Here is an 11247-nt window from a genome sequence, read left to right on the forward strand (position 1 = left end):
AAAAAAAGGACCTCCTGAACCAGCTTTGCTGGCTGGTGGGATCTGGAGTGAAGCCCCCTCCTGATCTACAGAAGCACAGCAGTAACAAACCCCTGCCACAGCACCTCTTGGGCTTTTGAATGTTACTCCCCCAATCTCACCAGTCAGTGCATTTCATCAGACAGGTACTTTTTTTGTTACTGGAATGAAAGACATCCACTAAAATACAGTAACTATGAAAAATACACTTATTTTATATAGTCCTGAAACTTTACACATTCCCATGGTAGCTCCACGTCAGTACTTTCACATATTTCAGGACACAACACACCAATCTAACACTAATTGCTATGATTTCCAAGACCACAGCTAGCACTGTTACCTTCCCATTTCTCACATCTCCCTAGCTAGAATCACCTTACCCAGACAGCAACACAGCAGACATGTAACAGCCCTTGGAGATGTCACCCTGCTGTAACAACACCAGGAACTACCATAAAAATCGCAGTATTTGAGAACTCTGAACATGCACGCCAGTGTCAAAAATAACGTAACCTGTATTGAACGCTGTCACCCAAAAGCCTAGGCAACACTGGCTCCAATTTGAACACGAAGAAACAAGTTGTTTCTTGTTTAAATTTGAGAGCTTCACTCCATAACCATTTCACAATTTCAAGAGACTTTGAACTACTGAACGCTCATGACCTGCACCAACGATCGCAGTAGAACAGCACCAAGGAGTGAGCACCTGTTTCACTTTCTACATGTGGAGGCTGACGCTATCCACACAAAACTTCTCCAGAGCTCCGGCTGGCATGATCTGCCAGGGAACAAAAATACACAACTGGTCACTACACACAGGCTTGACGCACAACTGGCATCCAAAACAACGCAAACAAGGCTTCTGGAGGGGTCTCCTCAGATTCGGAGGGTGAAGACTTTGTTACATCCAATTTTATTTTTACAAAAATGCTGTAACATGCATGCCAACAGGAAAACTGGTTCTTTATCTTAAACCACGTCAGTCCTTTTTCTGTTGAGCAGCCTGCTTGGCGTTGTTGGCCTGCATCTTCTTCAGCCCCTTTTTGTTGTGTTTCTTTGCAAATCGCATGTTCCTCAGAAATTTGGGATCAACCTATAAACATAAGGAAAAAAAAAATAAGCTGTGTTGTAGAAGGGATATATGTAAAAACATATCTATCTTCAGACTGTTCAATTATTCCTAAATGTTGGCTGTGATTAATTCTCATTTTTTAAAATTTATTACATCAGCAAAATTATTTTAGCCACCTGTAACTATCCTTTAACTAGCTATTTTCCTTGATTTTCATAAACAAACCCAACAGCCCAGCAACTGACATACAGAAAGAACAGAACAAGTTGAGTACAACTGTAAACAAGACAAATTTCATTTTCATGTCACAATACCTTCTGGATCTGAAGTACCACAAACCAACCTTGGCAGGTGAGCAAATATACATGGAATTGTTGGGCAAAGACCAGTGCCACTTTCACAGGCCTTTCCTTTTTACATTAAAAGGAAAAAAGTACCAGCACAGAAGAGTAGCTTCCCAATTTTATCAGCTGACAGCTGGCTAATGCATCCTGCCACAGCTAGGACCAATTCTCAGAACTATCAGCTACTGTTGGCCAGGAAAAAACATTTGCTGTTGTACTGTAAGCAGCATTTTAACTGGCACATGAGTGTCAGGGTTTTGTCATTTTAACTCACGCACGCTCAGTGCAAGGAGACAAACTCTGAGACTACCAGACTATCTGCAGAAGGAGGCAGGACTGAACCATGCAATACAGAAGTTTTCACGTCACATCCAAAAAGCTGATAGTCACATCTACAAAGCAAACAGAATCACAGCCCTCCCCAAATCCAAAATACCCTGTTTTCACTTCCAAGTGTGGAAAAAGATCCTGTCTTATCACTTGCCTCACCTCAGAAAAAGAAAAATACTGTCATTTTCATACATGTTGTAGAGAAATGCCAATTCCTCTCATCTTCTGAGTGAAATTCTCTGTATTAGTACATAAGTAAAATAACATTGAAAGGTACAGAGAAGTAGAAGACACAGCAGGACTCAGAAGGGAGAACTATTGAACTGACAGGTGTTTATTTATTGGAAGCAGGAGTTACTGACACCCACCTGAGCAGGACAGAGACAAAATTGGCCAGTAACTAAAAAACAGTTTTACAGACATACAACGGTGGATTTAATGTGGGTCAGAAGTACCACAGCTGCATGTCAGGTAAGCAAAAGATAAAACCAGAAACCCACAGTGGTTCTGACCATCTGAAACACAAGCCCTTGTCTGCAAAAAATACATCAGTCAAAATAAAACAAGTACTGGACTGTTTCATGGTTAAGCCTCAATGGCCTAAAAGCCCAAGAATATCAATAGAAATACTCACCCCTTTGAGAGATTCGTATCTATGGGATCTGGGTTTCTTGATGCCATTTCTGTGCCACTTACGGGCTATATGGAGAACAAGAAAATTCAAATTACTATTTCTGCTAGTATTAAACAGCAGCATTAGATTCTTTTCAAGTCCAGCTGACCCTATCAAAAGGGTGCAAAACACAACATTTTCTGACCCTTCTGATCCAAACTAAATGCAAATTACAGATGAACTTCTGTTCTCAATTCCGCTGCACACTGTGCTCTTGGCTCATTCAGGCTGTTTGAGTTTCTAAATTCAAGGATTTCCAGCTTCTCATTACCTAACAATATACCAGTGGCAACACCCACAGCTCAGTAAAAGTTATTCTAGTCATGAAGAAATTCAAGCACTTGTGTTTAGTGTTAAAGGCACGATCGTTCACTGTGCAAGACCAAGCACAATCTACTCGCAAAATCTGCTACTTAGAGCATCGATGACAACACCCTGCACAAGAACTATTCTATCACCGTGGTCACCTTTCGATGGCACAGTATCACAGGCTGAACGTCATTCAGTAACGTGCTTAGTTCAAACATACAAAATTTTGGTTTTTTTTCTGGTTACAGATTATTTTCATACTGAGCCAAAATATCTCCCAACTCTTGCGAAACGCTCTTTTCAGTAAGCACCCCATTCAGTCTCTGCGTACCAGTACCTCCTTCCCCCGGTTCTCTCACTGCAAAAAAAATAGAAGACGTCTGGGCTGCCGTAACCGAGCAGCTCAAAGCAGCTGGTTAAAACCTCCCCGCGGGGCGCAGCCCCCGGCCCCCCGCTCCCGGCGCTGCAGCCGGCCCGGCCCCGCGCCCGGCTTACACTGGTTGTGCGTGGTGTGGTTCTTGGACTTGGCCATGGTCGCACCTGCAGGAAGAAAGAAACACGCCTCAGCCACGGTGGGCCGGCCCGCCCGCCACGGCCGGCCGCGCTACCGGCCCCGGGCCTCCCGCCGGCCCCGAGCCTCCCGCCCGGCCCCCGCCTCTCCGCTCGACCTCGTCCCTTCCCAGCCCGGTGGGACCGGCTCGGGCTCGGCCCGGGGAACCGCCCGCCACCGTCCCCGGGGCGCCGATGGAGCCGGATTCCGCAGAACCCCACTCACCGCCGTCGCCGGGCCGGAAGAGAAGGGCGCACCGCGCGGGCTGCTGGGAAATGGGGCCCACGGACCGGAACCCCGCGCCGCTCCGTGGTGCAACAGCCGCCGCCAGCGCGAAGGTTCCGCCCGGCAGCCGCCCAGCTCCCCTTCCCGCCCCGCCCGTCCGTGCCGGCCCCGGCCCCCGTGCGAGGCGGGGACACACGCAGCAGCCAGGCCCTGCCGCCCCCGGGCCGCAGCGACGTGGCGGACCCGGGTCCCTCAGCGATACGGGTCCCCCGGCGGCACGGCCCACCCCGGGGCCCTGCGGCGCAGACGGGTGGTGCCGAGGCCCGCGGTCACCGGTGCGCGTGCTGGCCCTGCCTGGTCGCGGCTGGCGAGCGGCCTCGGCCCGCGCCCCCGGGACCGGGATCGGCGTGTCCCCGCCGTGCGTGCGCTGGGGCGGTGGAGGCGCAGGGCGGGTGTTGGCTCCGCGCCGGGCCGCGGGGTGCAGGGAGGCCGCGGCGGCGCCGTTCGCGTTCCAGCCCTGGCCGTGAGCCCTCCGGGCTGTGCCGCGGCCCCAGCCCCGACGCCGGCCGAACCCGGGGCCCGGCGCGCTGCGGCAGAGCCACGGCGGGGTGCGGGCGGCTCCGAGCGGTGTCCGAGCGGCCCGGGCCGGGCTGCCCCGCGGGGGTCGCGTCTCCTGCGGAAACACAGGCCAAGGCTCGGGTACCTCAGTATCTGCCAGACACTGAAGTGGTGACGAAGGCGAGCAAATGAAGCCGCGTCTGTCCACAGTGCAGCTGCTTCGCAAAGGTGCCGACTAACCCAGGGCACTTGGGCCGTTTTCCTTCCGTGACAGCAAGAGCAGGCCTTGCTGGTGTGGGCAGCCCGGAGGCGAGCGGATCGGGCTGCCAACACCTGAGGGATGGAATTAAGTCTCCTGGTAGCTCCTGGTACCCGAACGCAGGAAGGTTTGTGATGCAGCCATGGGGGAGCCCCGGTGCTGGCTGTGCCGCTGCGGACGCCAGCCGTGGTGCCACAGAGAGGCGTTTGTGGTTATGGATTGAGGCATCTCCCACAGCGAAGTACGAAAGGAAAAAGGCAAACCAAAGGGCAAGCTCACCCAAGCTCATTGGGATGTCTCTTTGTACAAACCGCAGCGTTTCCGTCCAGGATTGCTGTGCTTTCAAATGGGAACCTTTGAAAAATGAGCAAAAAAAGGCTCACGCTTTTCTGCATTGTGGTACAACGGAAAAATACTGCCATCTTTGTATAGCATTGCCTTTATTTTAAGATGAGAGACACAAGTGATTTGCCTAAAATAACCCAGACAGGAAAAAATAGCCCAGAGACCAAAGCCCCTGGACCAGTACATGGGAGAGAGAACCAGACACTTTTTTGCAGTGACATTGCTTGCAGAGCAATAAGCTACTCTGCCTTAAGTTCAGATACCTGTGAACAAGCTCTTCATATTACAAAACTGCAACACGAAAAATAGCTTATCCTTGATAGACAAATAACACTGATGAATCTGAAATGAAAATAGGATAAAGAAAGTTAATGCAATTTAATTTCAGTATTTTTCTTATTTCCAGCAAGACCTAAGTTGCAAAATGTATTTGGCTTTTTTTTTTTTCTTTTTTTCTTTCTGGGCAGCTGTTTTTATCAGTGTAAAAATCAATGAAAATAGCAATACTCTTTTACTGGCATTTTGCAGCTGGAATACGAGGTTCTCCAAAAAATCCTTCTTGATATGCAAACTTCTGACTTTTTAAATACTGTTTTTTAAAAATTCTTTCCACTGTAGTGATCTGTAGTCTTAAAATATTTGGCCATCACTGTGGCCAGCTAATCACAGCCAACAGCAAAAAGAAAGCCTGACTTCTCTGATAACCAAAAGAGCAGAGCTCAGCGGAAGATAAAACTGACCCCCAGAGGTATGTTTGCCTCCCTGCATTGCAGAAGGCAGAAAGAAATCGACTTTTAGGTTCCCTTATCTTGGCCATTAGATTATGAAAACTCTTGTTCTTTTTCACTCATTTCTGAGCCTTCATTCATAGGAAGAAACAAGGATTTATATATATGGTTTCAGTTATCTTTTTCAAGTTCTTTCAGTATCTCACTGCAATTACTGCCGTCGAAGCTCCCTAGAAGTCTTTCACAGCTGCTGCTGGGTCCACATGAGAGAAGCATTCAGACCGGTGGGGATTAGAAAAGCTGTGCTTAATGCCCAGGTGGTATGCAAGACCTGTAAGACAATTTATTATAATAAAGCTGTGGAAGTGCATTCAGTTCATGGGGCTGAGTGTAATATATTCAGAGTAGTTTATAAACCACTGAAAACATTGGGTGAAAAGGATGCTCCGACACAGGATCAAGACCCATGTACACTACTGGATGATCAAGACCCCTTGAATTTCTCCTGTGCTCTGATGAGCTGCAGTATCTGTAATTATGGTATTACGGAGAACAATTGGCCAGTTCAAAACCTTGAATCATACTTTTAGTGATTACAGACTTAATTAGTGCATGTTAGCCCAAGTGTCCTCTATTAAAGGAGCTGTGCTCATTAAATAGGATGGTAATTACTCCAGCTGCAAAACAATTCTGAAAAAATCATAGGTTAAAATAAAAATCTCACAGTACCTTTGACAACTGTTATCTCAGTCAATGTCCTTGCCTCACACACGTTTATGCCGATTGATGTCTGTTGGGTTTGTCACCGTTTTCATGCTGACGCCACATTTCAGCAGACTCGACTAATCTTGCCTCCTCCCTCCCTGTGAGCTGACATTTTGACTTGGGATAATGAATTACCGTAGCTGCCACCATTTAGTAATGTCAGTGACCTGGAGAAGCTCAGTGCCCAGGCCAAGTGCTCCATGGGTATAAATCCAGGAAAACATCACTAATTTCTAGGGAACCACTGCGATCCACCCCAAAAAAGGATATGGGCAGGGTTTTGTTCACATCTGGTGCAATATTTTGGAGGTGTTCTGTATTATATATTCTGGTATGTACATTTAAGGAAGATGTTACATGTGAGAAGCTTCTCCCAACATGTATCAGGGCTCAGGCAGCTATCACAGCCCATGCTGAAAGGTGAGCAAAGCATGGGGTGCCTGGGGTGCCTCCCCTGGGCACTGCTTGCTCACAGACCAGCAGTGGCTGGGGACTGATGCTCCAGTGCATTTCTTGAGGGGGCAGTGTCAGGAGGCTGCATGGGAGGGCTTTTTTGGCAGCTGGGAGCACAAGTGGCCTGCTGCCACCCCCCTGGTACTGGGAAACAGCTGTGGGACCCCACACTCCTCCTGCGCTGTATCTCCGCTCACCCAGCGTAGCACCAACCCTGCCAGGACACCCAGCCAAGTGTGCTGTCCTATACAGCTACAGCAACTGCCTTGATTCATGGTTAAACCAAACCACCTCCTCGTTAAGCAAGAAAATAAGGCTGCCTTCACCTCTGCACGGTGCTTTCTGAAACAGAGGTGCTTGCAGGGCTGTTGGTTGTCCAGTGCAGTGCTGATGCCAGGGCTGAGTCAGGCTGAGTTTTACAAGAAAGGTTTGGAACTGAGGTTGAGGCTGGTCGTTTCCCAAGATATTGGGAAATTTCCTCCCTGTTTCCACAGGAAGAAGATGAGGAAAGGCTGTGTTCATGGAGGATGCTGGACACAGCACAACAGCGTAGCTCTCCAGTGCCCCGGCATGCAGGCAGCCTCTACTACGCAGTGTCCCGCAGGCTGGACAAAATCCGTGACAGCAGTTTTGGGTGTTGATTAGAAGGAGCGCAGCTGACTTTGCTTGACAGGGACTATGGGGTGTCCCTAAAAGCTGCTCCTTCGTGGAGAGGTATCAAGCAGTGGGGGAGAGCGCAGTGATGCTTTTGGCTGTCCCAGCTGGCTCACAGGCAAGGTGCCCACCCCCACCCTGGGCTGCTCCCAGGGCAGCTCAGGCTCTTGCCACCCATCACCCTTCCTGCCCCACGGTCCGCAGACACCATCAAAGCGGAGCTGCAGTGTGCAGGGTTGCATCTTGTTGGGTATGGCCGTCTTTGTCACCTTCCTTTCCCTCAGGGAGCGGAGGCAGGGCCGAGGCAGCTGACGGCCCGAGAGGTCCCTGGCGGGAGGCGGTGGCTTTTGGGCAGTGTTAGGGCTGTTCCCAGCTTGTGGGTAAACAGGGCTTGGCTGTGCTGTAAGCCCGAGCTAATGATGCCAGCGGGGAGTGAGGGTGATGGACAGTGCCCAGGGACAAACGGCCGATGCGCCTCCACAGAAGCCACCTGGAGAAGCAGGGACACCAGCGTGTGGAGGCACTAGGGGGAGCCTGAGCATAACAGATCCCGTTCTGGACTCAAAGTGGGAGCACTGGTCCCAGCCAGAGAGAAGGGACATCTCCAACGAATAACAGCAAGACACACAGCAGTTTCCCCCTTGACCTGACATCCTACCTGGCTGTGGCTTTTTTGCCCTGACATCTGTTACAATTTCCTTACAGACATGAAGAAATACTGTTTCACTTACAGAAAGCGCTGGTCTGCCAGCAGGGAGACGGCTGGCTCTCTGCGTTTGCAGTAGGATGTAAGAAAAAACAGTGGCAACTGGTGGTGATCATCAGACCGGAGGGTTCAAGAGAGCAGGAACTCTTGCAAGGCAAAGGGGACCAGAAATCCCGATTCGCAGCTTTGGGTATCCCTACGGGATGGGGAGCAGCGTGGTGCAGCCCTGTGAGTGCTCCTGGGCTGATGTCAGGGACATGGGAAGGGTAGCTGAGGCTTGTGTGCTCTGCTGGGTGCACTCCAGCTAGCCCTAGGTAGGAGAGCTGGGGCACTGGAAGAGGCTGGAAAGCTGCAGCCTTTTATTTTCCCCAGCAAAAGTTTCATTGCATTGGCTTTGGACAAGGAACAGGGTCACTGGCTCATGATCTAGTTGTCTGAATCTCCCCCTGCCACCATTGTCACCAAGGACCAGTGCAAGAGCAAGAGAGTCTCAGGGTTAGCTGCACATGGGCATCAGTGCTATGGTGGGGCAGGGACTGGGAACACTGGTTTGCACTAGTGTTTAGCCACAGTGGGGAGATGGATGCGTTTGTTCCAAGTACATCTGCAAAGCGTATCTTCTTTTGCAATGTTTGCACTGGGCCAAAAGTTGCTTTCAATGGGGCGATCAAGCTCAGCCCAGCAGACATCAGAGGTACAACCAAAAGAGGGGTGAGCCCAGACCGTGAACAAAAGCTCCGTCGCTCCTGGCTGCCCTCGGAGGCTTTCGCTCCCCCTTGGAGACCATCCCTCAGATCAGCCCAGACCTTCTGCCCATCCTTCATGAGCATGTTCCTATAAGCAGCTTTCCACCATGAAGGCAGGAGGAAAAATCAGGCAGCAGCCGGCAATGCAGCCCTGACCTTTCTCTCCAGGCCTGCCACCTCCTACCACTCTCCCCAGAGCTGGCACTACTAACAACTGGTTTCCTCTTGTTATTTTTCCACCTCCGCTCCTTTCTCCAGAGGGGAGGCCGTGCTGGTGGCCCACGTACCGGTGACTCACAGGCTGGGACCTGTGAGGAGCCAGCTAAGCTTGGCCAAACTTAGTAACATCTCATTTTCCATTGCCTACACCCTGGATGCTTCTTCTGGCTGGGTTTGTCACTGGAGGCCTTCTCCAGCTACCTGCAGGGTCAGGGGGGACTAGCTCGAGTGTGTTTCCTTTAAGTTTTGGCAATGCAGGAGCTGGGCTGAGATGGAGCAGCCCTTGATGCAGATAAATTCCTTCTTGGTGAGTGTTTATCCATCTTGCTGATAGCTGAACCCCACAAGATGCTCTGGACATCAAAGAGGGCATTTCAGGCTTGGGAAACCTGTAAATAAAGATAGAGGAGTGCATGGTAGTTGCATTTTTCTGGAGGCATTTGAACGATTTGAGGGGAGCTTAGGGGTTTAAAAGCTGATTCCCCTCTGTGTCGATCCGCCTGGTCCATCTGGCTGGCCGTCTCCAAATCAGCGAAGGATGAATGCAATCACAAAGCCAAGCCTGGGGCACCGGCAAGGTGGGGAAGGATGGGCTGCAAAAGTGGGGGTGCTGCCATGGCTGCAAGCTGGGGATGGAATAAAGCTGGATGATGGCCAGGGCTACCCAGAGGCTGTGCTGGGCTGGCAGCGGATGAGTAGGCAGAGCACAGGGACACGGCTCCTGGGCAGCTGCGAGCCCACTGAGCAGGACCCTGCGGCTCTGTGCAGGGCTGTGTGTAGAGGATAATGCCAGGAAGGGAGCAGCTACATGCGCTCAGCCCACGCTTATTGCTTCAATAGGATTTTCCAGAATACTTTTTGCCCCAGTAATGGAAAAGGAAGCATGCCTGCCGCTTCCCAAGGCTGGGATGAAGTGTGCAGCCGATGGGACACCTGCTTAACCTGCACTCCCCGAGAGCCTGGCTGTTCGGAAGGAGCGAGCAGGTCCACAGGCACAGCATGCGTGGAGCAGCTGAGCGCCGTGGGGAGGAGGCACATGGAGGCGGCTGGGAGAAATGGAGAGGGCTGACCTAAATAGATGCTGAGCTAATTTATTCATTTCTCTGCTTTATTATTTAACGCGACTTCGAAACAGCTCAGGACTTCTGGTTCCTCTCAGCTCTGCTGCTGACGTTGGGATGGGGTTATTTTTGACCTGATTTTTGCATCCATCGTGCTGAAAAGCCCAGCACAGCCTTGCTCAGCACCCCCTCTCCCATCAGGCAAGCCGGGCACGTTACGGGAGAGCTCCAACGCAGCCGCTTTCTAACTAGGAGCGCAGGAAATTTTAAGTTGCTTTGAGCTTTTGCTTTACCTCCTTGCCCAGGAAGGTGTTCAGATTTTGGCCCTGCTTTGTGCGCTGTTAATAGGGAGATTTCTCTCCAGTTTAGCTGGCTGGTGAGAGGATTGGTGAGCTTGTACTGCACGAGGCAGCCTTCAGCCTCCACCATCATCTCCCCCGGGCAGGCTGCCAAACGCAGCCCCGGGCTCTGCAGCACGGGGGCTTTCAAGGATAAACCTGGAGCCTGTCTCGCTTCCAGCCAGCCTCCTCTCTCCTCAAATCCTAGCAATCCCCTGGAACACCGTCTGGGAGGAATTTATTACAAGAAGGACACGGAGCCCCAGCTGTTTGGAGAGCTCTTGGGGCTGTGCTTCACCCCGCAGGCTGCACGTGTCCTCTGCGAGCCCACGGCACGTTTCAGTGCTGCTGAGGTTTAAAAGCCACAGGCTGGGGAAAAAAAAAATGTGATGCCTGTGCAGGTTGTCTGCACACATGCACGATTTCTGCGCAGGTACAAGAGGGTACGGAGCGAGCTGCTCCTGCACCCAGTGTCTGCTCACCAGGGTTCAAACCCTACCGCACCCAGCCTGCGCCAGGCAGGGCCCTTGGGTTTTGTTTTTTCATTAGGGTTTGTCACTTGATGTATAAATTTAGGCCAGCGTTGTATCCAGTTACCCAGCACCTCTGTTACGATTTTTTAAAATGGATTATTCACCAGCCTGCTTGATTCCTTAAAGGTTTCTAAGCAGTAAAACGAGCCCTGATGCTATTTAGCTCCGCAGCCAAGGCATTTCAGCTCACGCCACCTTCACAGCACTGGAGAGTTTTGTGATGCCGCTGGGGGTGGGATAGTGTAAATTAGCAGAAATGAGGCAGTTAACGAGGCTGCAAGTCAAAGTCTTCCAAACCAGCAGGCACCAAAGGGAATCAGCTGGGCGTGGGGCTGTGAAGGTGGGTGCTGCTGCGCCT

At 51.0% G+C, this 11247-nt stretch overlaps 1 protein-coding gene and 1 long non-coding RNA gene across 2 annotated transcripts in view; both read right to left on the reverse strand.

Moving 5' to 3' along the window:
- Positions 1-917: 917 nt before the first annotated feature.
- Positions 918-3638, reverse strand: RPL29 (ribosomal protein L29). The gene is made up of 4 exons (XM_080386327.1): positions 3525-3638; positions 3245-3289; positions 2402-2466; positions 918-1114 (listed from the first exon to the last, which is right to left on the reverse strand). The coding sequence occupies exons 2-4, from the start codon at positions 3279-3281 to the stop codon at positions 1001-1003; spliced, it is 216 nt and encodes a 71-aa protein (XP_080242453.1). The 5' UTR covers positions 3282-3289; positions 3525-3638; the 3' UTR covers positions 918-1000.
- Positions 3639-8329: 4691 nt separating this feature from the next.
- LOC308063404 overlaps positions 8330-11247 on the reverse strand; it is a 314414-nt gene continuing 311496 nt past the window's right edge. Inside the window, exon 13 of the long non-coding RNA XR_013927953.1 lies at positions 8330-9346. This is a non-coding gene — a long non-coding RNA (uncharacterized lncRNA). The remainder of the gene's footprint in view (positions 9347-11247) is intronic.

Source organism: Falco punctatus (genome assembly GCF_963210335.1).
Source record: "Falco punctatus genome assembly, chromosome: 4".
Taxonomy (NCBI): domain Eukaryota; kingdom Metazoa; phylum Chordata; class Aves; order Falconiformes; family Falconidae; genus Falco; species Falco punctatus.

Excerpts from the sequence above, each read along its gene's own strand:
- RPL29 (XM_080386327.1), bottom strand. The coding sequence starts at position 3,281 with ATGGCCAAGTCCAAGAACCACACCACGCACAACCAGT. Across the intron at positions 2,467-3,244 it reads CCACACCACGCACAACCAGT|CCCGTAAGTGGCACAGAAAT; the intron begins GTAAGCCGGGCG and ends TTCTCCATATAG. Across the intron at positions 1,115-2,401 it reads GATACGAATCTCTCAAAGGG|GTTGATCCCAAATTTCTGAG; the intron begins GTGAGTATTTCT and ends TTATGTTTATAG.